This window comes from Rhamphochromis sp. 'chilingali', assembly GCF_963969265.1.
Source record: "Rhamphochromis sp. 'chilingali' genome assembly, chromosome: 21".
Taxonomy (NCBI): Eukaryota; Metazoa; Chordata; class Actinopteri; order Cichliformes; family Cichlidae; genus Rhamphochromis; species Rhamphochromis sp. 'chilingali'.
The window spans coordinates 8,062,755-8,090,561 of NC_137949.1; the positions used below are offsets into that span (position 1 = coordinate 8,062,755).

The 27,807-nt window shown below is 38.2% G+C and overlaps 1 protein-coding gene across 2 annotated transcripts in view; it reads left to right on the forward strand.

Moving 5' to 3' along the window:
• The first annotated feature begins 4,397 nt into the window (after positions 1-4,397).
• The window catches only part of slc4a11 (solute carrier family 4 member 11), a 72,902-nt gene continuing 49,492 nt past the window's right edge, over positions 4,398-27,807 (forward strand). The window contains exons 1-2 of one of the 2 annotated variants that reach the window (XM_080871280.1): positions 4,398-4,551; positions 27,340-27,390. In XM_080871280.1, coding sequence (XP_080727406.1) covers positions 4,515-4,551; positions 27,340-27,390 — 88 coding nt within the window. In that variant the 5' untranslated portion in view covers positions 4,398-4,514. The remainder of the gene's footprint in view (positions 4,552-27,339; positions 27,391-27,807) is intronic. The other variant, XM_080871281.1, reaches the window with a different exon arrangement.

A 27,807-nucleotide genomic window follows, 5' to 3' on the forward strand; every position in this document is an offset into this window, starting at 1 on the left:
CCAGGATTGACCAGACAAAAGTTGAAATTTTGGAAGGTTTGAGTCCTGTTATGTCTGTCTTAAAACCAACCACATCATATCAGCAGTCAAATATAGTGGTAGTAGTGGGATAGTCTGGACTTACTCTGCTGGTTCAGCACCTGGACAACTTACTGTAATTGATACAACCATGAATTCTGCTCTCTACCACAAAATCCTGAAGGAGAATGTCCGGCCATCGGTTTGTACCATGAAGCACAAGCGCAAGCTGTGTTATGCAGCAGGACAATGATCCAAAACACACCAGCAAGTCCACATTTGATTGGCTCAAAATACAAAATGAATGTTTTGAAATGGTTTTGGAGCGGCCTTGTTAAAGTCCGGACTTAAATCATGTTGGGGTGATTTGGCATGACCACAAAAAGGCTGTTCATGCTGAAACCTTCCAAAGTGGCTAAAATAAAACAATTCTGCAAAGGAAAATGGGCCAAAATTCCTCCCTATTGATGTGAAAGACTCATTGCCAATCATCACAAATACTTTATTGCGGTTCATGCTGGCACATTGGGTCATGTAAGTTTGGATAGCTTTTTTCCCCTCCATTAATAAATGAAACCATTTAAAAATGGTATTTTGGATTTACTCAGGTTATCTTTGTCTGATATTAAAATTTGTTTCATTGGAAACATGCAAGTGTAACAAAATGGTAAAAAACTGATAAAGCAGGAATAAAGTCTTCATGGTGCTGTAAGTACCAAACACTACCAGCTTATTTTTATGTACTGTAGGCTTTCATTTATATACTCTTACTGATAACCAAAAAATAGGCATGTAAGGTAGCTGTGCACATTGATGTTTAAGTAGAATACACATGTCTTTACACCTGTGCTACACGGGTTTGGTGAGAACACGAATTATCCTCTGGGGAGAAAGGGCTCTGGCTCACAAAGTGATGCATTTGCCCTAACTGTGTGTAACAGTTCTTATGCAAAACAGACCCATTGGCCATACCACACATAGGGATGTTGTACTTGCAGACTTATGCAAATGAATGACCTTTCAAAGAACATTTACATCACGGTAAGAATTCTTATTTTTTATTATTATTATTCAGTAGTTTCTGTCAGATTAATAAAATTAAAATGAAGTTAAATGTTTTTTTCCTTGTACCTATTTTTTTCCTTATTAAAAATCCTAGTTTTAATAAGCATTGTTACATTTGTTACAATGATAAGTTCACAGGGATGAAAAGAGACTTTGAACAAGACTTTCAATTCAGTTCATTTGCTCATTAAATTATTTAAAAATGTTTCTTTTTCTGTTTCATGTTATGTGCATTCATTATGTTACCTGCCATACATTTGTATATAGTGAAAAAGCAATAGTGTAAGCTTAAAAATCAACACATGTGAGATTAGCACAACTAAACAGTTTACCTCAATTAGGGTGGATATGTGAACGATGACATCCAATGAAGTCAATCGTTTTTAACCTGCTGTATTCCATGTGACACCCCACATAGTAAGGAGGTCTGGCCCGGATCTGGTATCAAGTCGGCACTGCTGGCTGACTTCTGGCATGATAAGACATGTACCAGATATGGGCCAGGCCTGGCATAGGTGGCACTGTTTATGTGATGGCATGCCACATCTGGCTCGATTGTGGTTTGGTTCATGTGGCCCAGGTCCATAGAAAACAGGTCTGGCCCGGATCTGGCATCAAGCTGGCACTTCGGACTGACTCGTGTCATGGCAGAGTGTATGTCAACCAGATGTGCGCCATGTCTGGCAATGACGCCACTGTTTATGCAATGGTATGCCATATCTGGCCTGATTATGGTTTGGTGTATGAGGCCCAGGCCCACAGAAAACAGGTCTTCCCTGGATGTGGCATCAAGCTGGCACTTCGGACTGACTGGTGTCAAGGCAGGGTGTATGTCAACCAGATGTGTGCCAGGTCTGACAATGATGGTACTATTTATGTTCCTATTTTAGTTAGAAGACCTAAATGCCATGTTGTAATACTATAAAACTTTTGCATGTTCTGCCACATGTTGTTAATACATGGTTTGATTAAGGTAGGTTTAGCAGAGGTAATCCACACATGGGCCAGCACAGGACCACCAGTGCCTGCAACTGGCCTTGTGCTCGCCCATGTGTGGGCCACATCTAGCAAACCAGATCTGGGCCACCAAAGGGCCGTCATTCTTTGCAGTATGTAGGCCATGTGTAAGCACATTGTGTGGGCCAGATCCGGGCCATACCAATTTTGCTATGTGGGTCCATGTGATTATCGATAGCCCTTATTTGTTTCACTGTGACTTTAGCTTGAGTCCTATGAGCAAGAAGTTGTCCTGTCTCTTGGAGGCTGTACTTAACCGAGGCAGCAGCCTCATCGAAATCAATGTATGTTTAGTTTTTTTTGTTTGGTTGGGTTTTTTTGTAAGTCGTAGGATTTTATCTTGCAAGATCAGCTGTATGCAACTTGTGAGGACAATCTCATGAGTGAAAACAACTCATAAAAAGAAAGGAATGAGCTTGGTTGATTGCCTTTTAAATTGAACCCAAATGTGCAAGCACGTCTTCAGTTTGTGTTCTTTAAATAAAAAAACTTGATTAAATTTGCATATTTTTAGTTTTTGCATTATAGTATTTACAGCTGAACAGGGATCTGAAAGGTCACATACTCTTAGCAGGAGCTTGTTTTCTGGACAAAGATGACGGCTGCTGAATGAAGAGGTGTGAACACAAATCTGGTCCCAGGCTCTGTCTTTTTATCTAGCCACAAGCACCTAGTTTTTGTTCTTCAGTTGTTTTATCACAATTGCTTTCTTCTTCTGACTCCCAACATCGTCACATCTGTGCCATCATGTTTCTTTCATACCAAGGCAAAATTAATTGTGAGTCAAATGTGATCAGGGTAGCAACTGAGATTGTCAACTATAGAAGAAAATGCTAAAACACAGTGCAGCTACTTATTGAAAACATGCAAAGAGAGAGATGGGCATGACATGCATCCATTTCTTTCATAAAGCCCAACTATTAATGAAGTAAAAACTTTAAGGGATACAGTTTAAACAAATAAAGAGAATCATTTGCAAATCTGTATGGTGATTTTTTTTTTTTTAATGTATTTTCATTATTTTTGTAACTACCTCAGTACATTTGCATGTGATCAGATATGTTAAAAATCGTAATATGCATTCAGCTTTGCAAGCTGATATTAGTAAATGAAAACACAAATAGAAGATATATAAATATGATGTCTGAATAGTATTTTGTTTCAAAACATGGAAAATATATACAAATTATTAGTTAGAACTCAGCTTGACCTTTAAAAGGCTGTCTTTACATATGTTGTTTGTTTGTTTTTGTTTTTGTTTTTTTTTTTTTTAGTTGCGGCAGTCAGGTTCAGAATGACCAGGATACCTTTTCCTTACCTGGCTTTACTTACACTAGCATCAGCTAATGCGTTAAACACTATGTGACCAATCACAAAATAAAAAATATCAACAACAGAACAGAATATTTTACCAGATCATAAAACTATAATCTTATAAAAAAGACTGAGAGGTTAAAGACATGGTCTAAAAGTATTGGAAATGCAAATCATTTTGATTTAGTTTTCATTTATTTGTACCTCTTTCCAGTAGCAGAGCACTTTATTTTCAGGTGTTTTAGTAAGAGAAGATCCTGTAATTACAGTTGTACTTAATTTATTATGAAAATAATATTTCGCATTTGGGGGGAAAAGTTAAATTGTATTGTTGTTGTTTCTATATGCTTTTAATTATGTCTTGGAAGAAAAACTGAAACTGGCAAAAAGCGGTTTTAGCATGTTGAAAGAGAGATTTATAAATGTGTGTTCTGCTGGGCAAATACAGTCATTCCCCATAGATACTAGTGTCTGTATAGCTATAGTTGATTTTAATATACTTTATTGTTAGTGAAAACTGAGGAAATCAAATATAGCAGCAAGCTTTAATACTGGCTTATCAAAATGATCACACAGCAAAACTGCATGATGGTTTTGTTGCATCACTGTTCCACTGTTGGTTTAATAACACCAGCCACTGTGAGTGAACATGCATACGTCAGTGTGAAGCAATATCTCACATTCATTATGAAACTAGTTTGGGAATTTTAAGCTCTGTGAAAGTGTAGGGACAAATGGCTGACAAGATGGCTTGTTGCGTGTTATTGTTAAGAGAACCGTGCTGAGGAGGTGTGTCCTGATGTTGGGTTTGCCTTGCAGCATGATGCCCTGCCATACGCCGCTGACTGGTGGGCCTGGTGTAAAGCAGTAAAGGAGTAAAGCAGAAGGCACTAGGACCCAGACAAGTGAGTGAGTAGGCAGGCAGAGTGGGGCTGAGTCACTGCATGTGTCTGAGAGGCAGTCAGAAACAGAGCAGAGCAAGGGAGCAGAGGTGATCTCACACTCATCAGCACAGGATAACACAACCATGATGGGTTGACTTGGGGGGAGGGGGGGCGGTTGGAGAGAGGAAGTGTGCATTCGCCACCACTTGCTCAGCTATGGAGACCAACAAAGTTCTTCATTTTGTGCCTTCGGGTAAGTGGATCAAAGCTCCGAAAGCTGCTTCTCAGCTGTGCACGACACATCGTTCACTGGGAGAACCTTGGGGTTCCCTACCTAGTGAAACCTGAGAACCCCTTGTGCAAAACATGTGCAGCCCACTTCCACCTCTGCTCTGAGGGATGGCAGATGTTTTTGTGCATGTGCTCTACTGTACATACTTGTTTTCGTGTTTGCCCTTTCTGTGTACTTAGGAATGTGGCAATGTTCCACTTGTGACAGAAATCTAATTTTTTATTTTCTTCTGAGGGGAGGAGGGGTTTTGGAAGACAGATCGCAGATGTTGTTTTTTTTTTTGTTTTTTTGCCTTTTTGTATTGGTATGCATTTGTGGGGGGTTTTCTGTCTTGTACTTGTTTATGTCTGGTATGCGGCACAAGAGGTTCCTGTGTCGTATATTATCAGTTAAGGAACTGAACCTTGAGAAACAATCGCATTGCAAACCCACCCATAGAAAGCCAGTGTACCTGTCGAGCATGTACAGAAGGCATGCAGAGGAAACCTGGGATCACAATGCACTTTCTCAGTGTTGCACTGGTGCGGCTCATGAATGTAAGACTGTGTGCATTTGCATTCATGTGTGCGTGTGTGCATGGATCCATGTGTAGTGCCTGCATGTGTTTTTCTTTCTCTTTTTTGCCTCTTGAAACGTGTGTTTATGTGTCTGAGATAAAGAATGACAGATTAGTGTTGGTGACAGCCACAGGAGAGCAGCGAGTTCTCTCCTCACTGAAAGTCCTCTGAGAGTCCATAGCCCATTTGGAGGTGTGATGCGGCTGCCGCTTCACTTTCATTTTGTCTGGGAAGACGGAGCAGGATGCTGTGTGTGTGTGTGTGTGTGTGTGTGTGTGTGTGTGTGTGTGTGTGTGTGTTAGAGAGAGAGAGAATAGGATGTTTTGAGGATAATACAAGTGTAGGAATCTGTGTGTTAGCGTGTATATCAGTGTGTTTTTGTTTGTAGTCTACAGTATTTTGTAAGAATGCATTTATATAGCTGTGTTGTTTTTGTTTGTTTTGTTTTTTTGGGGGGGGGGGGCGCTCATTTTTGTGTTTTTCACAGTTCAGATGTGTTTTGTGTCTACATATGTGTTTGTGCGTACACGAGTGAACATGCTTTTTGCACACTAACTACATCCCTGAGTATGTGCTGGGGTGTGATGGACACTGCTGTGGCTTGTCCTCTAAAAAATAATTTGCATTAGCTGATTACAGGCAGAGAGGGCAGATTTGATTCTTACAGCAGAACAATTTGGTGGTGTGAACATAAAGGTATTCAAAAGATTTCTTACTAGGGAGAGGGAGAGGTTTTTAAAAATTGCGGGTATTAATAGGAGAAAGTCTGCTATAGTAATGGCTTATCGGAAATTACTTTTGTGTTTGTGTGTTGTGTAATGTAACCTTGGCTTTAACAGCAGATTTTAATAAAACAAAACCTCTCTAAACATAACTGTACATTTATAAAAAATTTGGTAGCATTATTGATCTCTGTCAGGAATCAAAAATGCTGTCAAAAAGGTACATGTTCAGAAATCTGACAGCAGATATTTAGCTCCACTGGTGACTCGACAATTACCTTTCCAGAGGATTTTTCTTTCTTGCTTTCAACACTCACTTTACTGCCCTCTGTATTTTTGAATAAAGCAGAGCAAGCTGTTCCATGCAGCAAAACTCAGCATACTTAACAGGAACATGGAGTCCAAAATAATGTTCGTCTGAAGCTGACTGCAGACCTTTATATTGCTTTTGTCTTATGTGAGCATTAACAAAGCTCTATTGCTGCGTAGTTTGGGGTAAGCACCCAAATTGTGTCATTATCAGTGGCAAACTGCTGACAGTTGAAAGAAAAAAAAAAAAAAAACGGTTATATAAAAGAGTTCAGAAATTAATTTTTACTTTATGGAGTAGTAAATTACCACAGAACGTCCAAATCTAATTGCACAGTGTGGACATATTGCAGTGGGTTTCAATACTGAGGCATAGTTTAACCTCACTGGTTTTTGTTCCCTGTTCATCACACGCTAGCAAATTCCTGCAGCTTGTAGGAGTGCAGTCTAACAGCATGCAGAATGGTGCAATGATGACGGATATGATGGTGATATAAATTGAAATGTATTATAGTTGTTTTTTTTTTTAAATTTGTGCAGGAATACTTTGATTTAAACAAAAAGAACAGCAGTTGAAAAGTATTTTTATTAAAAGGTATTCTGTAGACTTTTTTCAGTTAATAATTTGGTCCATGACCAATACAGTGGTTGAGACAACCCAACATGCTACTCTTCAAGCAAAAGCAATATGCATGCAGTATGCAAGTTCCATTCAAAATCATCCTCTTTGTTTCTTATGTGACTTTTGGAATACGAAATAAATGTTTTTATTAGTAAATTACAAGCATCATTTCAGCCAGCGCAAGCTTAAAATATGTTGGCGTAATTTAGAACAGAAGCTCAGCATATTTGCATTAGGATAAATTAAGTACATCATTAATATGTGACTTGTTATGAATGAATAAAAACATTGCAGTTGATTTGCAAAACAAATTATTAAGACCTGTAAGTCCAGCCTTCACAGGGAAATGCTCATGTCTGCTGTGTTTTTAAACAGTTCATTTTAACACAAATAACCGTGACTTAAAACTCAACCTCGAGTCATGCTGGTAGCGTGTCGATCTTCAGGTGGGACAGAGTCAGATAATCAGTGTTGCATCCGTGACCTGCAGTGCCAGAAGATATCAGCATGGAGGACACACAGTGGATGTGTGAATTAGTAGTTCGACCATGTGGAAGTGGAGGTGTGTGGGGAAGAAGATGGATGACGTGTTCCTGTGTGCATGCGTGCGTGTTTGTGCTGTAGATGTGACAGTGATCTCTGATCAGTATTCACCGCTGGCAACAGATCTCAGAAGCTCCAGCCTCTGAGCACAGCCATCTGGGCAGAGGAGAAACACACATTGACACACACACACAAATTATTATACAGTACCACACATACAAATACTAATACGCACAAGCACTGAAATGTCACAAAAACACGTCCTTGCAAGACACGACAAGACAGCCACACATGCAGCGCTGTCACACATAGGCATCGTTTGAAAATTCACGCACGCTCTGTGTATTTGCACACACTAAAGTACACTCACATACCAGTTATGTCAGATAATGTTCACGCACTCCACATAATTATATACACAATTCATCTTATCTACATGCATCTACATACATTTGTTAGTTTATACACACACACACACACACACACACACACACGTATATGCACTCCTTTTACATGCATGTTAAATTCCATAAAATATGCAGGCACGTTTGCAGAATTGTACAATGGGTAGGTGTGCATTTTTGGGGGAAGAAGATGATATTTTTTTATTTATACTAAAATATATACATCACTGTTGGTCAGCTGTCTTCAGGTGTTGTATTCTAATATCGATTGTCATTTCTTAATCTTTGTCCTTGACAAATTACCTTACAATCTTTGTAATTTCAAAGACTAATAAAAGCTAAATATTAAAAACAAATCAAAATGAAATGGAAATAATATATAACTGGAAAATAGAAAGCTAAAAAAAAACTGTTTGCCATTAAAAGTAGTATTAAGAAAGCTAAGAGAACTTAACTGCTGACATTTACTATACTTAGATTGAGATTAGAAAATGCTATAATGGATATTTTTGCAGTTGGGAAACAATCAGGGAAAAATGAATGACTTTAAAATCCGTATTGCAGATTTTATATTTTCTTGCAATTTTAATCTGTGTGGCTTTTGTGAGATTTTTATTTTTTTTATTCTTTATTTTTTAACAAAACTTGCTATTTTCAGGCCAACGTTACAAAATGAGATGTGGTACCAGGTGTGGCCTAGCACCTTACTGCGTTTTCAAATTAATCAGGTGCACCTCACACCTCTTGGCCATTACATTTTCTACAGCATAATGGGTATTAAATTAAATACTAAATACCCATTTAAACTAGATCTTGTGGTTTAAAAAAGGCAAAAAAGAAAGAAACAAAAAAGAATTTAGTGGTATCCACCAACAAGACCAATGGTCTAGCTTGCAATAATTTTTTAACAGTGAGGCAACACTGATGATGTAATTTTACCTTGACTTGCCTTTGTGGAAGTGTTTAACAGCAACCGACCAAATTCTTCTTTTGTTGTTGTTTTTTCTTTTCTTTTAATTAATTTTGCTATACTATATGTTAGAGCTGCACGATTAATCGTTAGAAAATCGCGATCTCGATTCATACTTATGTGCGATCTCATTTCCAAATGACAACGATTTAAAAAAAAAAAAAAAAAAGACAACGACGATTGTACCGCATTTTGATCCGGGACGTACTCTGCATGAAAACAAGCGCTCACTCTTCCTGCTCAACAAATGACAAGGGCGGAGCTTTATACCACGTGATACAGAAGCTGTGCCGTGTGATGCTAACATTAGCAGGGAAAAAACAACGGAGAGCACGTCAGGGATGACGAGAAAGTGACAGGAGAAAATCCGTCCCGGTCAACCACCCAAACATCAATAACGGGAACCTTATACAGCGCTTCCCTATACCCGTCGAACTCCCGCAGGCACAAAGAAATTACGGAGGCTATCACTTATCACCTGACCAAAGATATGGCTCCCATCAACACTGTGCAAAACGAGGGATTTAGGAAAATGATCAACACCCTAGACAAACGCTACACAGTGCCGTCCCGCAACTATTTTTCTATTGTTGCACTACCTGCTCTATACACGCAGTGTCGAGCAACGGTGGAGACGGAATTTCAAGCAGTACAACATTTAGCGGCGACAACAAAACGTGAGACATTTGTTGTTTTTAATGTTTATTTATTGTTTTTATGTTCAGTCTCAACTGTTACGAAGTTGATGTGCAGTTAATAAGCGCAATAAATATTTATACTGGAAAAGAAAATCGTGAGAGAATCGTGATCTCAATTCTAAGCCAAAAAATCGTAATTCTCATTTTATGCAAAATCGTGCAGCCCTACTGTATGTTGCAAAACCCTCTGACAGCCTTCTTTGAATTTTGTCCTTTAAGGTCAGGACTAAGCTAAGTTATAGGACGTATATTTTCAAATGTGGACTTAAGGTCTAAGGAGCAGAACACATTGATACTTTAACACAAGCTCTGTTGCATTCCTTTTAACATCTAAATTAAATTACTCACTTTAGTGATGTCGTTAGCCAAACATCAGTTCACTAAATTGGATTACGAGACCTGAAAAGGATAAATAAAACACTCAAGTACTCGTGTATATCTTAAAAGCGTCGAGCCAAACAGTAGTGAATAAAGCAACCTTACTATGCTTGTTAACAAAATCTAGTCTATTAGTCCAGCCCTCACCTCCACAAATCAAAATATAAGCAGTCAGATATGATAAGATATGATCATTTACTATAATTTTTCAAATATATATAAATAAATATATCACATATAAAGAATCTGAGTCAAATTGAGATTTTTGACTGATACTTTGAAGCTTTGAATTTCGTTATGTTTTTTTTAATAGTAGGCACAACATGCTACATGAACTAAATCTAGTCTGCTAGCTTGTAAATTCCACATTAGGGAGGACCTTAATGTGGTATTTACAAGCTATTTAGGCAGCTGTGTCTATTAGCTTCATTAGCACTGTACAAAAAAAGCCCTGTAGTCCCAACATGGTATTTTTCATGTTACGATTGCAGATCTTTTAATTTCACATGTCCTCACTGCTTTATAGCAGCCCAGATGTGGAGGTATGAAAAAGATCTCTAAAGAGTTTTTTCAATGTTCAGATAAAAATGGGTGTAAATACTAGTGTGCTGCATATCAAGTGAAGCTGAATCTACTTATACCATTTGGAGATATTTTTAACCCTGATTATAAAGGCGGGAAGTCTCGCAGGCGTTGGCAATTATGGGGAAGTCTCATTTTATTCTCAAAAATGGATGTAAAGCCCTTGTTTCTCTACTCAAGTATTCTTTGTTTTTAGTAGCAGATTGTATGTTTGGATTCATGATGATGTATAAGTGGCTTTCAGAGAGTGAAAGTCAAAGATGATATTAACAGCTCTTTAGTGCAGATTTGATCCACTTTTAACACAGAGGGCATGACTTAATCTCATTCAAAACACAATAGATGCTTTTAACTCGGAGCCAGTTGTCAGCTGCCATCATCTCCCACATATTTGTATAGAGCCGTTTCTTTTTTTTAAATTTCGAAAATAGAAAAAACAGAACTGGCAGTCTCCTCCCATCTTTGGTGTTGGTGCTGACAGTCTTCAGACTGTACACACATACACGGAAAACAGAGGATTAGTCCACATGTCATAACACAGACAATCTAGCAGTTTTCAGACTAACAGATAATCGATATCCAGGCCAAGACCTCTTGTCCCAAGTGCTGGTCTTTGTTTAGAGTCGGGCAAGAATGCAGATACACGCTAGCAAAATGCAACAACATTCTGGCCAAAGCTTTTTTCATTTTTCATTTCCCTGCATGTAGTCAAACATGATTAGTTAACACTACTCATACTGTTACAACTAATAATAGTATGAGTATTAACAGTATGACTTCGGGAACAAACCCTTCTGGTACCGCTGCCTGCACATTCTGCATATGCAGAGATATTTTCAGGTTATAAACACAGGAAGCAGTACTGAGCACGGCCGAGGCATTTATTTCAGTTCCCATTTATTATCACTTTTGTATATTCAACCAAGACGGCACAGGCTCCGCAGCACAGAACAGCTTGTACTGTGCAGGGTATTTTCTCCTTTGCAGTGAATTTAATTTAAAACCAGCAAACAAAACTGAATCAACTTGTAGAAATGCTGCTATACTGCACCTCCCCTCCTCTTGATATGTACACCCCTTCTCCAACAAAGACATCTTGGAATAATTACTAAAGATACCCATGTTGATGAATTCCTGAACATTGATTGTAAACCTTCCCTTTTGATGTGAGTGAGCAAAAACATCAGCATGCTAAAAAGTAGCATTATATACGCAAAGCTGTATTGTAGGCTTGCATGGAAGCTAGATTGAATGTTTATTTTCACTGTATTATAATTTGAATGATACCCATACATGTGCACACACACAAGCGCATGTCCTGTCATGTATGACCCACACAGCTGAGACAGGATGTATAGAGAACTGCAGAAATAGGTTGCGTCACGATGAGTACTGCAGATAGTTTCCTCCTTCCTGTTCATGCTGAGGTTAGTTGTGCCATGCTGCTGTTTGCATACAGCTGTTAAATGCAGAGATTACACTTGGAATTCTTTTGCACACTTCCTTCACCCTGTGTCTAATGTCCTTTTTGTCCTTGCCGCATGCAACCGTATAAGTCATAAAGGCCGGGTGCTGCAGCACCAAAATTGCGTCGTTATTTTTGCACATATAGTATCTAGAAAGCTGGATCTGCCTAAACTGTAAGTAAACTTGGACAGTTACTTAATGGCAAGCACCTGTTCAGAGACGTATAGAAGCATAACAAGTAAATGAGAAGAGCAAAAGGTCTCACAGCATTGCAATGAAGAAAGCTAAAGAAATAAAACGTACAGAGGACTACACAAACCCAATCTACAGTGAGTGTCAGATGGAGGATTAAACGAGATGGCTAGAAGTGAGTAATGGCATAAAAAATATTGAGGAGAACAATGCAGATCCAAGGTTGCATAATTTAAATTCTGTCAATGTGTTGCAGGATGCAATTGAGCTAAGCAAAGAGACAGCTAGTGAGCAGAGCAGGGCAGGCCACTGACACTGCTCAGGTTAGTGGTTTGATTCTCACCGGGGGGGTGAACGGACAGCTTTAAAGGCTTATTTAATTAAAACAGCCATTCAATTTTACACTTTACCCACTAAAATGCTAAGTGTATGTTAATTGTAGGTAAAAAATCCTAAATATAATAATATTTCACACAATACTGTGTAAACATGAAGAGACTTGATGCAAGTAAACTGAAAGCATGTTGCATATATAATGTAATGGACTTTTTTTCTCTTTTGCTGCTTCACGTTGATTAAGTCTGAAACTGTCAGAGTAGTTCCGTGGGGGAACACCACAAATGAAAGGCAATGAGATATGCTGTCGGATAGTGGGCAGGCTTGAGCAGCCTACATGGCTGTGTGGAGAACAGCAGACTTGAAAGGGAGATGGTGGCCTGGCTTTAATCGAGCCAGAGGAAGAAGGGAATGTGCAAGCAATTAGCAGGAATCCCCGAGCACTGGCCTTTTTTTTTTTTTTTTTTTTTTTTTTTTTTTTCTCATTCCCCCCTTCTATGAAAATCGAGGCAGCCAATTTCTGTAGCGAGTGGTTGGCTGGTGTGTGTGTGTTTGTTTATATATTGGAATTACATCCTCAGTCACTAACTTGCTCATTCACTGCCTGGCTTCCTATAAACACACACAGGGTGTCTGTGCTTCAGCACCTGAGCTTAATCCTATACCAGGAAATCAGGTGAAAATGCAGAGAAGAAAGAAAAGGAAGAGAGAAAGATGTGAAAATGGAAAATGAGATGTAGCAACAAATGGTGGATGGACAGAAAGAGGAAACGAGGTGAAATAATGATGAAATGGTGGAGAGGTTTAGACTGTAGATTCTTCCTGTGCCTAACCTCAGTCACGATGTCTTGTTCTGCCACGCCGCAGAGTACGTGAACCCACACCAGCCAGCTCACTGTAACCATCAATCCCTCTCTGGTGAAAAGACCAGAGGATTACTACACAGCTTTTCGGTCCACAGACCTTACACCAAGAGTTAAATATTCAATGTGTGTGTGTGTGTGTGTGTGTGTGTGTGTGTGTGTGTGTGTGTGTGTGTGTGTGTGTGTGTGTATAAACTCAATTACTACTACTAATTATTCAAAATAAATTTAATTGAGTTTTCATTTGCAAAATTGTATTTTGTTGTTGCTAGCTTCGTCAGGTTATTTTCTTTATTTCTAAACACAGGAAATGTTTCTTGAACATTTTGTTTTGCTGCAAATCAGCCTGAAGTAACTCTGCTTTCAACATATTCTTTTGCTAAATTTACATGTGAACAAATGGTACTCAAGGCGAGTCACTTATACACACACATACACAAAATGAAAACACCTGTAGATTCCCCAAAGCAAAAAGACAATTTATAGATGTTAATTTATTAATGTGAAAAGGTGCTGAAACAGATACATATAAAGACACACACACATCAAGAGCATATGGCTGAGTGCACCCACGCACACTGCTGTCCACCATCAACACAGCCACAGTCCACCTGCTTGCCAGGCAGCTTGGCCGTAGCGAGCCTCGCAGTCAAGGGTCTGTTGTGACATCATCAACGTCAGACAAGAGCCTGAGGACACAGCTGTCTGCAGCTATTTAGAAAAGTATAACTTGATGTGAAGAAATCTGGATCTAAAGCTGCAAGAAGATACAGAAAGAAGTCTTCAAACTTAAATGTGATAGTTGTGATTTTTTTTTTTTTTTTTTTTTTCTCGATCACTTGTTAGTGTAGCAACTGAAATGCCTTTGAATCTATTTATTTATTTATTTATTTAGAGCAGCATGACTTGGTGAAACACAACAGAGAGAGCTTGATGGAAACATGAAGACCATTATATCCTTCAGTTTGGTAGAAATCTCGTTATTCAATCTCTTTCAAGGAAACCAAAAGAAAAAATAGATTTTTTTTCTTCTGATGTAACTCATTGTATTTCAAGGTCCATTGGACAAAAACATCAAATAATGTGATTTATCCAGGATACCACCTGGACAGCTGTGCAGTAGAAGCTTGCTGAATCAGTACTGGTAAACACGTAATTATGAAATCTCCTCCATAATATATATGTGGTGACATTCAGTCTAAAGATTGACTTAGATCCTTACATTTTTTTTGTGTTGTATTACTGGTAATACATTTAATATAACACAGAAAACCTTAAACTGTAGAAGCTCCAACTATTTATCCCCCACCGGGATAAATATTCAGATTTTGAAAATTCATTGAAAATTGCAACCTTACATATACAGTAAATGCGTTCCCTCTGGAAAGATTTTATTGACTCGGTTTGTGGCTCCTGCGTGGGAAAACTGCATGAAGGCTTTTGTTGACGAGTGAAGCTGACAGCTGAGTGGAATATTGCACTCACAGTGTGAGTGTGTGAATCTGGTGAGAGACCAGAGAGGACCTGTCCTGATGGAGCTGGGATTGAACTTGACTGTGACCTTGTAAAGTTGCGATGAGTTTAATTATCAAGCCAAATCATGTTTCTTCACATATTACGTCACACAAATGACATTTGGTTTGAATCTTCTCTATGCCTTGTAGTTGTCTTAAATGGCTCTGTGTTTACTGCAGCCGCTTATACTCCTTGTAGAATGCTGCGGTGGCTTCTCGCATTTCTAATATAGCCACTGAAACTGCAGTTTGCTGTCAAAGACCACCATTTGAAATAGAATGATGGTGTTTGAATGAGCACACTAGTGCTGTACTCTTAGGCTCTGCCATATGCAAAGTTGACTGACTGCTTTCAGCCCTTTGTTTCAATGGGGTCATCTATAGTCTATATAAGAAACATATGGGAGTTGTAGAAGAGTAGATTGAGAAAGTTCATAAGTGAAATTTCAAAGAATGTCATGAAACTGTTCCCTGTGTTACTAAAATAAAAGTCTCATATTGAAAATGAACTTCACCTTAATGAAATAAAGAGATGCATCAAAGTTTATGCTTCCAGTATGGTTTAAAAATACAAAATGCATCATTGTGCTTTCTTACCTGCATGCCACCACTTCTCTTGGAAAGCAAAATGCCAGCATATACAGGAAATTATCATTTACAATGTGTGTGTGTAAAAAGTCTGCTGGCTTAAGTTTTATTTAATTTGTTGCAAAATTTAAAAACAGAGAGGCTAAATGTTGGCATGTTGTTTAAAATGTGTATATGATCAAGCTTGTTTGCCCGGAGCAGAGCGTCGGGAGGAATTCCCTCTCTGCCTGGGCTCTCTCAGCGACCACAGATCCAGTGGACGGTTGCCAGAAGAGCCTGTGGGCACAATTAGCCAACAAAAGGCCCGGCCTCCTCTCCTGTGCTGGCCCAGACCTCGTAGATTCCCATATTAACGCAGCAGGAGCTCCTTTTAATCTCTTGCCCTCTTCACTTAAGACTTTCAGCCTCACCTCTCCTGTAAATTCCAGGGTTGTCCCTCCTGGGGGTTCTGGCATTTGTTTTGCATGTACCTGCAGCACACAGCTGTACAATATATCAACCTACATGTAGAGGAATGTTAGCTCAGTTTATATGGACAAAAGGGTTGCCTCAGTTTATAGACACATAAAGGGTCGTATAAGTTGACTTCCTCTTGTGAATTCAAAATGCTTCAAGACATCAAGACAGAAATAAAGGCTGCATCTGTACCAGATTAGAATAACGAGTGATCCTTACCTATAAAGTCATGCACAACTGTGCGGAGAATGCATCAGTCCCTTGCAGTTGATTAAATACCTGTAGCCAACATATGGAGGCATCTTAAGATGTGTTTGTATCTCCTTCCTTTTAGTGGTGCACTGCCTACCTTCTCCCTGCTAGAGAAATAATGTATTTCTGACATTGAGTAGCCAGCCTGTTGCCCCCTCAGTATGTCACTATTGTGCACATGTAAATATAATGAAATATGAGTGAACTAAAACAGTTGGGGCATGAATTGAGTGAGTATAAATGGAACAAAGTAAATGTGAAGCGGTAATGATGTTATGTAAAATTGCAGACTTGAACTTATCTCTCATGAAATGTTAATTCAACTTTTCAAGCTTTGGGGATTGCTTCATATTAGTATTTGTCCTGCTGCTGGTGCTTCTTTTAAAAGGGGATTAATGGTAATGGGCATTATTTAAGCTCCACCCGACTTCACCTGCTGATACTTTTCTTACTAACAATATATTCATCCTGCTTTAGCCTCTTTTAGATTGTGTCATACTTCAGTAGGATGGCACTTGTGACTCGGGTTAAAGGGAAAAAAAAGAAAAGAAATTACACAAACCTGTTCCCTCAGGGTTTTTTTTCTTCTTCTTTTGCTTTGGTTTGCACACCAACCACCCAGGAAATTGTAAACCTATAGCATATAGTTGCAATATTTTTCTTGCCCAATTGTTTTTTGAGCAAAGAGCATTGGCAGCTCTTCTTGGAGAATTCTCAGTAGGCTTTGTTTACTGAAACAAGCTTTGTTCTCTCTGTGAGTTTGTCATGCCTGGTAGGGAAGAGCTGGGTTTCCCGCAGTTTTCAGCTGCAATGGTGCTCTGTGACTTGATAAGAGAAGTGGTAGATCTTACTAACTGTGTGCACATGCTTATAGCCACAGGGGTTCATCTTAGAACATGGAAATTATAAAGTCATCTCGTGAATTTACCTTAAGAAATTTTTTGTCCTGGAAAGAATGGTGGGAAGTTACGTTCCTTTCACTTTTTTCTCTTTAAAAACCAGATCAAAAAAGAGAATTCAAAGAAGTAGTAAAGGTCGGCTGGTTTTTGATTTAAAACCCACAGGGATATTTGTTGTTCTGGTGATAAAAATCATAAGAGGATCGCAAGTAAAAAAAAATTTCCCTGCTGAAACCCCCTCTGTCTGTCTCTGTCAGACAGCTGTTACTTTGTCAGTCGTCCTCAATCTGATGCTAACCCACAATCGCAAAGGCAACAAGCAGCTGCCTGCCATCTTTTTTTTCTACCCTTTTTTTTTTTTTTTTTTTTTTTAGATAGCTAGTATCAGTCCAAGGTCTTGGTTTATCAGAGAGAGAGAGCTTGTCATTTGACATATAAGACGTTATATCGAGTGTCAAGCAGAGCAGATGTTGCCTTGCTTGTGGGTTTGTGACATGTAAACTCAGCTGACTGACAGATATTTCCCTCATGTGTATGCTGGGCAATGATGAAAGCACTGACTCTAAACAAGACACTCGCATACACAAACAAATGCACATGCAGCAGATCAATGAAAGTGATGAGGCGTATGTGTGATACTGTGCTAACCAGATCTGACTTCCTGCTTGCAAGTCGACAGCTTCCTGATTTCTGAAGAATGTTATCAGGCATTTTTTTTTTTTATTTTTTTTTTAATGTTTCTCTTCCTGTGAGAGTGGTTTTGAAAGTCACTTCTGTTTAAGCACTGTTTGTATATATTTAATGCACACTAACACTAATTATAAATGTGGCCATACTGAAAATAGTATTTAAAACAGCAGTTTGGGCTTGTGGAAATTAGGTCTGTTTCTGTGCATTTTTGTGTTCTGGTAACAGTTTTGATGCTTTGATGAAAAGATAAACTTGCAAAACAAAAACATGCATTCATGTTATGTTCCGGATCTCTATATACACTATGCAGAGAGGCAATAGTATTCAAATCCTCTCACCTTAATATGTATCATGTTGATGTGTATAGACAAATATGCATGAAGTCTCAGTAAATGGAGACGTAATATGTATTCATGCAACAGCAATTTTAATAACATAAGCTGACATTTTGAGTTTAAGTTAAAAAAAATAAATAAAAACGCCCCATGCACTAGTATTCAGCTCCCAACCTCAGCACTCCTGAAGCTCCTTTTTACCTCCATAGACCTTGATTGACCTCTAATGAGCGTTTTTTGGTAAGACAAGCTTCAGACGTCTCTCTTGTGAAGTCTTTGCCTTTTGTTCCCTTCCAAAAGCTTCCATCTTATTGAAGTTGATGGCTTCTGTGCTGCAAATGCTCTCCTTAAATCCCACCAAAGATGTTCTTTGGGATCGAAATCTGCAGCCTAAGAAGGCTGCTCCAGGCTATTCTTATGCTAGACAAACCAGTGATCCATGTGGCCAAACAGTTCCTGTTTTGTTTTGTCACTCTGCAAAACTGTCTCCTATCACCCAGCAAGCATTTCAGAATTTCTTCTGATATATCACCGCCGACCCTTGTTTTGCTTCTCGGTCAGGAGTGGGATGTATTAAGTAACCCACGAATGCCTTGTTTGTTAACTGATCTTAGTGTGCTGAGCACCGACGCATTTGTTTCAGACTTATCAAGGTTATCAGTTAGACATGTTTTTCTACATTGTCCTCACAAATCTACACTTGTTCAGAACAGTTCTTGCTGTTTGTATCTGCTGTGGTATTTTCTAGGAAGGTCTTTGGTGTCTTGTTATACTCTCTACCTTTTTGGTGAAATGAAACTGTCTTTACTCTTTTCACTCTCAACTACAAAACAAACAGCACTTTTTCACCAGCTACATGCTTAATTTTATCTTGACATACCTTCTCATCATATAGAGTAGTTTTATTATTCATTTTCATAAGTAATGTAATTTTTGGAAAGAAGGAATATTTTCATGTTAATATCAACATTTGATCTACAAAACTCAAAGTTAAGACGCATCTGCTATAATTGTTGTTCTAGAGCTTATATTTTGTCAGTGACTGGCACTCAGTACCATAGAACTACAAACCACCAAATACACATACAGACACCTCCATTTTTTTCTTCGTGCCTGTATAATACTAGCCAGGCCTGTGTTGCTTTTTTTTAAAGTCTTTATTCTGTATTTAGTGATGATGGGAACAAAATTCTACGTGGATACAGAATTTGTTAAACAAACATATGTGAGACACGTAAGACCCGGAAATGGAGAGCATAACGTTGCATTTGCAGAGAAAAGATTAAATGAAAATAATAAATCTTTGTGTGACGAAGTTTCTTTTAGGTTGGCTCACCTTTTAAGGAGGAGACGGGGTGCATATGTACATAAACTATGATCATTATAGTAAGAAGTTGTGTACATATAATAATTTACTATGTATTGTTGTTCTGTAGTGGTATACAGTTCAGTTTAGTTTCATTCATTTTGCACCACATCACAACAACCTGTGTTTTATACTTCAGGGTAAAGTCCCCAACAATCAGGCCACCCCCTATGAGCAACCACTTAGTGGCAGTGGGAAGGACTACTCCTTTTTGACAGGAAGAAACCTCTGGCACAACCAGCCATCTGCCGCCACCAGTTTGGGAGGGGGGGGGGGGGAATTGAGCCTGTTTAGGTTTCAGATCAGCCTCAGTCTCTAAAATATCCCTAAATATATTTAGCATTTTTATTTTTAAGACATCACACGTTAGACATTTCATGATTATGAAACTAATGTTGTTTATGAAAGTGCAAAATGAGGAAGTCATACATGGAATCGGGCAGTGAATGAACCTGCTGCATCTTTTCATCTTTTTTTTCAGTGACCTTTACTTATCGGTCTGAGTTGACACAAATTAAATATATCACTTTCATGTTCTTTGACAATAAAATAACCTTTATGACGACTAATAAACCTGTCCCTAAAGGACCACTGGCTCTAAATCAGTTGCATCTGACAGCACATGTGTGTGTCTTTAGCTCATGATAACAAATAATTCAAATTTATAGATTAGTTGTAGATGGCCTTAGTGCTACTAATTTCAACTATAATATATTGCAGGGTTTTCTGCCATTGATCATATTAGAGTTAGATATACCGAAGCCAGACACTGCATAAAAATATAAATCAACAAAAAAGGCTGTGCAAATCATTTTACCCCTATGTCTAACTGAATAATTCCCTATTTTAAAAATTCACATAGAAAAGAGACATCATTCTTTCTGTTTTTCAGAAGTAAAGATGAGTGGGTGCTGGAGAAATATGCAACAATTTAAAATTGCAAAGAAATAATTTTGTCATCTGCTTTACATAATATTATTAAGAGTGCAGGAATTCAGATAACTTCCTCTAAATAAGAGTCTGAAAACAGTATTGAATATCCATGATCTTTAGGGCCTCAGACAGTACTAAAACACTTCTGTATGTAATCACTGCATGGGCTCGGAGAGACATTTAAAAACAAATTTGTTGGTGCATCCATGCATGCAAGGTAAAGCACTACTACAATGCATAGACAGTGTTGGGGAGTAACGGAATACATGTGCCGGCGTTACGTATTTAAAATACAAAATATGAGTAACTGTATTCTGTCACAGTTACTGTTTAAAAAGGTGGTATTTAGTATACAGTTACCTTGTTGAAATGCAGGGATTACACGGCGGCCTTTTCCTGTTTCGTATGTTAGGCTATGCCCTCTCTATTTTTGATAATTCCACGCTGGAACAAAACACGCATTAAGAGACTAAATGCCTGCCGCTAGCAAAGTAAAGCTATTTTTCCGCTACGAGCCCGACACAGAACCCGACGTATTAGCCAGAGGCCCCTTTACTGCGGTTCGGAGCCGCGGACCTGTTTTATATATGTGCGGAATAGTTTTCTATACAAGATCGCTGCAAAAAGTGCAGCCTTACCTAATGTCCACCCTACTGTTACTCATTTTATATTAAGATTTAAAAATCTAGTTGGTGTTGGTATGGCGAGTATTCTTCAGTAATAGTAAAGAATCACACAGCAATAGTACATTCATATAATTGTAAAAAGCTTAATAATGTATTAAGTAATCCAAAGTATTCAGAATACATTACTCTCATTGAGTAACATAACAGAATACGTTACAAAATACATTTTGGGACATGTGTTCTGTAAAGATTTAAACATTTTTCTGGTGTCATATTCAAATTGATCACATATCTGTCATCTTATTTCTCAGCTTTAGTTGTCTTTAACTGAAAATAGTCAAACATGAAAGTGTTTAAATTATTTTCTTATTACTGAGGTTTCATTTTTCTTTACATTTTACACAAGATTTCAGCTGTCTGGGGAAACGGGGTTATATTTGGATACAAAGCCCTCTATTTGATCATGAAGGGAAGTTTAGTGTCTCACAACAGAGAAATCTTCTTGGTGTATTTTCATTGATCTAGCAAAGCCAGCAACATGGATAACGTGCATTCCCTCCAATCCTTCTAAATCTCTTCCTGCATCTGTCAGTGCCAAACAGCTCAATACAAGCAGAGCACATGAATCTTCATGATGCTGCTCCTGATCACAACACTCAGAGTAAGACACAGTTCAGAGAAGCACAGCATCCACAGGAGGCTGGCATGATGTGACACATAAATAAAAGAGCAATCAACAGAGCAACCCTCCAGGATACAGAAAAAAAAGATTTGGCTTTGTTCAATAATTTTCTAAACATCTGTCTGTGCTGATATGCATTTCATGAATCGTTTTTGTTATAGATGGCCTTAGTGCTACTAATTTCAACTATAATATATTACAGGGTTTTCTGCTATTGATCATATTATTGGAGTGAAGCCAGACACTGCATAAAAATATAAACAACCCCCTTGGCGTTCGTACTTGCGCTTCGCTGTTCCACTTGAACGACGTATTGTTGTTACGTCGTTAGTTAGCAATTAGCCTATAGCCTATCGTTCACTCAAAAGGCCCAATGGGTGCTTCAACATATGAAAATTTTTGACTTACGAAAGGAAGTCGGGAACGAATTAATTTCGTAAGTCGGGGTTCCATTTGTACAAAGTTGGGGGGGGGGGAAACACAAAAAATGCGAGAAACAAATCTAGGACTGAATGCCAAGTGAAACCATGAGAAACACTAAGCTTCCAAGTAGGATGTATATCTTTCACCCTTTTAACCTCTAGGTATTATACATTGCTGTAGCTGGTCTTTAGTACACTGATGTCATTGTGCATAAATTAGAGATACAGTGATATCGGATGAATTTTCCCATTTTTATTTGACACCTATGACTTGTACTTACTCAGTTATGAGACTAACGTCACGTTTATATAAAAAGGCTTGTTGTTTTATGGCTAAAAGAAGGTTAATGAAGCCATAATGATAGTTACATTATCATCATCATTATCTTCATTATAGCTAGGAGAGAGACGCATGTGCGAAGACGAGTAAAAGAAAAATGATTTGGATCGGAGCAGATTATGACGCAGGAATACTAGCACCACCTCAGGCTGCTAAGCGGTGAGCATGTCTGTGTTTACAGGGTTTATTTTGCTGCACATGTAAAATGACTAAACAGTAGAAAAAATAACAGATGTCACAGTTAAGCTGAAATAAAGCTGGCTATGCAAAAATATAAAAGCTACATATTTCAGTGCATCCATGTTCGTCGTCTGCTATTCAAGATATGTTTGATGTAATAGCTGCAGATAAACGGGCTGCATGGGGATGATGCATATGTGTGTGTTGGGTACAAAGATGAGAAAAATAATGTTTGCATGACTGCCATAACAATCCAACACATACCCTGGAGAAGCAGAGGATAGTTCAGTAGCAGGATGTTGGTGAATTATGCCACATACATTTTTTTCTTTAGCACAAAAAACTCAGATGACAGAACTGATTTTTTTCCCCCCTAATGCTTGAGGATAAAGTGTTAGAAAGAAAGCCTGGAGAATAAATACCACTAGGGTGTTTAGTTTTACAAACTTGCTTCTGCTGACTTCTTTTATGCATCAGAATGAAACACAACCAAAAATGTTCCGATAAGCAGACTTGTCACAACCGATTTTTCTTTTCTTTTTTTCTTGTGCAGTGACAGTTATCATAAGAAATCACAAAAATATCTTACATTAGTAACCGATAGGTTTTAATCATGCAGGTTTTCTAAGGAAGTACAGGGAGCTATTTATTTTTTGTATTTTTTAGTTATGAAAAGTTATGGGAAATGTGTAAATATCTTCTTAAAAAGACATTTTATGTATGTGTACATTTATCATACAACCAGCTGCATGGCATAAATTTTGAAGCAGTATAGAAGTGCAAGAGTAGCTTAGCATAACACAAATACTGGGTAGCTATCGCTGTGGCTCTGTCCGCATGTAAACAAGAATCTATATGCCTGCCAACACTTGAAAAGCAAATAACGATTATTAGAAAAGCTAAACATAAAAAAGGACAAGGTAGATTTAAGAGGGTGTATGTGCTAGCGACCAATGTATACAGCTGATATTCTTTCTTTCAGACATACAGAATATAATAAGATTTCCTTAACATTCGTTCTGTGTAATTGCTTACTTGCTTTTACGCTTTGCTTAGATCAGCTCATTGTTGTGTTTCTGCACATATTTTGCCAACAGGGAAGTTGCAGAGTGCCTTCGGGTGGATAAATTATGCAGTTTCGACACTCATAACTTGGCTGAAGGGTGATTTTCCGGCGTCTTATTTACCTTTTAAATTTTCATTTATCTGCCTTTATGAATGCCAATACCAGCATGACTATTGAAAATACAGACCCACTAGTTAATCTGTCAGATATACTGTGTTGGTGACTATTTCTTAGTAAGTGAAGCAAGATAGTTAGACACATGCTTTAAATGAAATAATTGAGATTCAAAGCTTTATCTGGTCAACTTGAGCCATGATTTCCAACCATTTACAGTACTGTGCAAAAGTTTTAGGCATGTGTGGAAAAAATGCTGTAAACAAAGAATGCTTCCAGAAATATAAATGATTGTTTATTGGCCCCAAATATATCCTGCAGCAGGACAACGACCCCAAACATACAGCCAAAGTCATTAAGAACTATCTTCAGAAGTACTAGAAGAACAAGAAGTACTAGAAGTGATGGTATGGCCCCCACACATCATCGAGTGTGTCTGGGATTAATGAAGAGACAGAAGGATCTGAGGAAGCCTACATTCGCAGACGATCTGTGGTTGATTCCCCAAGATGTTTGGAACAACCCGGAAACAGAGTTCCTTCAAAACTTGTGTGCAAGTGTACCTAGAAGAAGGCAAAGGGTGGTCACACCGAATATTGGGTGGGGCAGGGATAGCTCAGTAGGTAAAGTGGTCGCCCCATGATCGGAAGGTCGGCGGTTCGAATCCACTTAACGGCTACCCTGAGGTACCCCTGAGCAAGGTACCGTCCCTACACACTGCTCCCCGGGCGCCTGCTTAGTGGGCTGCCCACTGCTTCACTGAGTGAATGGGTCAAATGCAGAGAAAAACAAGTAATTTCCCCATGGGGATCAATAAAGTATCCATTATTATTATTATTATCATTATTATTATTATTATTATTGATTTTATTCATTCCATTTCTCTTTTGTTCATTTGCTACATTTTGTTGATTGTAAATAAAGGATTAACACTCCCATTTTTGAAAGCATTCTGTGTTTACAGCATTTTTTCTCATCTGCCTAAAACCTTTTGCACAGTACTGTAGCTTCACTGCACTTTAAAGGTATAAAAATGTATCAGTGGTCTTTTGTATGTTTTCAACAGGTAACGGTTGGTTTAGAAACTATTTGAAATCATGAAAAAAAAAAAAAAAAAATCAACACAGCATTAACCATATCAGTCAAAGTGCAGGAGGTGAAATCTTAAGAAGATTGAATGTATGCATGTGTGGCAGACTGAGGCAGGAACCTGTATGGATTTAAAAAAAAGTTGATTGTTTTGAGGATAAATGAATCCCTGGGTCTTTTAACTCTGAAATTGTTTTGCTTTGTGTGTCCTATCCCAAGAGTGAAAGAGCATTTTGTGTAATTAAAGTTGCATGCTGTATTTGTATGCTAGATGTTGTCACATCAAAGAATCCTTTCCAGAAGAGAAAGCTGTTGTAAGTCTTTACTTCCCTCTTCTATGACAGTCGCCATGTTAAAAGAGGCACTCGGTTCTTGTATAATGATTTTTTTTTTTTGTCTGTGTGAAAGTGGTTGTGTATGTGCTTGTGCACATCTGTGAGTATTTGTGCAATTTCTTTCCCAGTGTGTGTCCCTTTGTCCAGGATGCTGTGATTTTTAGTAGTCAAATCAGAAAACTACCCGCGCAACGTGCCGTTGATCTGTGGTTATGGGATGAGTATGTAAACATGTTTGCTTAATGCTCAATAAGAGCCTCACTGAAGTCTGGTAGCATGGTAGGGCCACCTCTCTTCCTTCACAATGTCTCAATAACCTTCAAAGTATCCCTGCTCCATATCTCTCTTTTTTTCTGCGCAATCCGCATGCTGCACACATCCACAGGGCCGCGTGACAAACACTCTGAAATGTTGTACTCTAAATTCCCTCAGTGCATTTGTAGTGGAGCTCTTCACCAGATTAAGTTTAATTCCAAAATGAGATATCCACCATTTTAAAAAATGCTGCACACCACCAATGCAAAATGAGTGCTGGCCTGGAAGCGAAACTCAATGTGGATTATCGCTGAATGTATTAGAAAAGTCAAGACCTTTGCTGATGAAAGGATGTGCACTGCTCATAATCACTGCCTGTTAACATGTTTTAGATGTAATGAAGGAAGCCCTTGCGTTTTACTGATAATGTTTCTTCCTTAGGGGAACTCTTTGCCTTCTGGTTGAACTACATGGTCATCCAATTTATGCTCACTTTTAGTCTGATCATTGTCCTGCACTGAGTGGAAAATTTTGCTATCAAAATCTTATATTACAAGGTCTCATTGCAAGTTGATCTATGTACACAAGAAACAGAGATACACATGTTTGTGCTGATGAGGCAATTAAGTAATGGGAAAATAATGAAACTGATGTGTTATACAGGGGTTGAGTTTTTTGGGGTTGGAATTTTTTTTTTTTTTTTTTTTTTTTTTTTTTTAAATGACATTTTTGTCTGACAACTCTGTGACAGAGCAACAAAAAGTCTGCAACTGCAACTCTTGCCACACATTTCACAGCTCATCTTCTAGCATTTCCCCTCGATGATCAGTTTTGACAATATACACCATTCCTCATGGTCAAAATAAGCATTTTTAAACCTTCTCAAGTCTGTACAATACCTAAAATAAGTTTTACAAATTTTTGTTATTTGTATTCCTCGGTTCCCACACCCATACCCAAATGGTAATATTTGTTTCATCTGTACCACATTTGCATTCATGGCTCTCCTTGCAGTAGGCAAACAAAAGTGTTTCCCTCATTCACTTTTGTACAGCGTATTTTATTTCTGGCGTCTAGCAGCATATTTTTTCTTATGCAGCTTTCAGCCTGGTATATGTGCTCAGACTGAATTAAAATGTAAATGTACACAGAGTGTGCTTTATAACAATCCGTACGTATAACCATCAACAAAATATGTCAAGATCAAAATTGCAACTCTAAAATATTTTCTAGTGATGCGTGGAATTTCATTTAATGTAACGCTGCTGTATTTTTCATCCTGTGGGTACCATGAATGTATTAGTACCTGCTGTTTCTTGAAAGCAAGATGCAAAATAATAGGACATTGGTTTGGCACTTAATGATTAATAAAGTACCAAATGCAAGGGATAGACTTTCAGGAGACAGCTGACCTAGATGGACAGGGCTTTTTTTTTATCGAGAGAATGAATAGATGGGCTCATTAAGAGCTAAATGTGGTTTGTTTTTTTGTTTTTTTTTAAACTGTGAATACTGCAGAGCTATAGTTTAATTAAAAAATAAATATTTGATGACTGGCTGGATCATCTTTACAATAAATAGACCGCACTCGTTAGGATAAAGTTCATGTCAAGGACAAACATATTTTAGGCCTTCCTGGGTTATTTACGTGTGCGCATGCAGTGTGTTATAAGAAGTCATTGTTACATCTTCTAGCGGCCATTACAGAACAAATACTTTTGCTTGTAAGCAAATAATCCGTGGATTACTTTGTGTTTTACCTTTAAATGCATAGATCTTTTCCATGTATAATAACCCTGAATGACAAAGAGGTCTGAAAATGATGCGTATTTGTATTCATAACATTTCTCATACCAGCAATTGCTGTGTAAAAATAATAACGAGTAATTGCTCCCTGCCGGGCCTGTTACCGTTGCCTAGATTCAGCTCAGTAATTACAGTCTTTCTCTGTTTTGCTCTCACAGAGGCGCCTCCCTCTGGGATGTCCAAGAATGGATACTTCTTTCAAGAAATGGGTGAGTGTGAACCACCAGCACAAGGACAAAATTTTCAACATTTGTTCCTCTTCCACTGTGTATTAAAAATGGAAAGAAAAGCATGGAACCTAAAAGCCTAATCCTCAAATTGAATATAGCCGCTGTCATCGACGTCTTTGAACATCTTCCTACCAGTAATGTGTATTGTGTAAGGTATATTTAGAGTGAAAGATGTGATTTAAAGATTGGAGCTGCAGCACACGTAAAATTAAAAACAAAAAAACAACCCAAACCTCTCCCAGCTTACACACTCTCCTCCATTTGGATATAAACAACAAACTTTGTGTTATGATAACGGCAGTTTCATTACCTTCAAGCCAAGGAGAAGCTCCCAATTAGTATGTGCAGCACAGGCAGTCAAGACAGAATACACTTGCATTGGATCTCCCCGTCTCC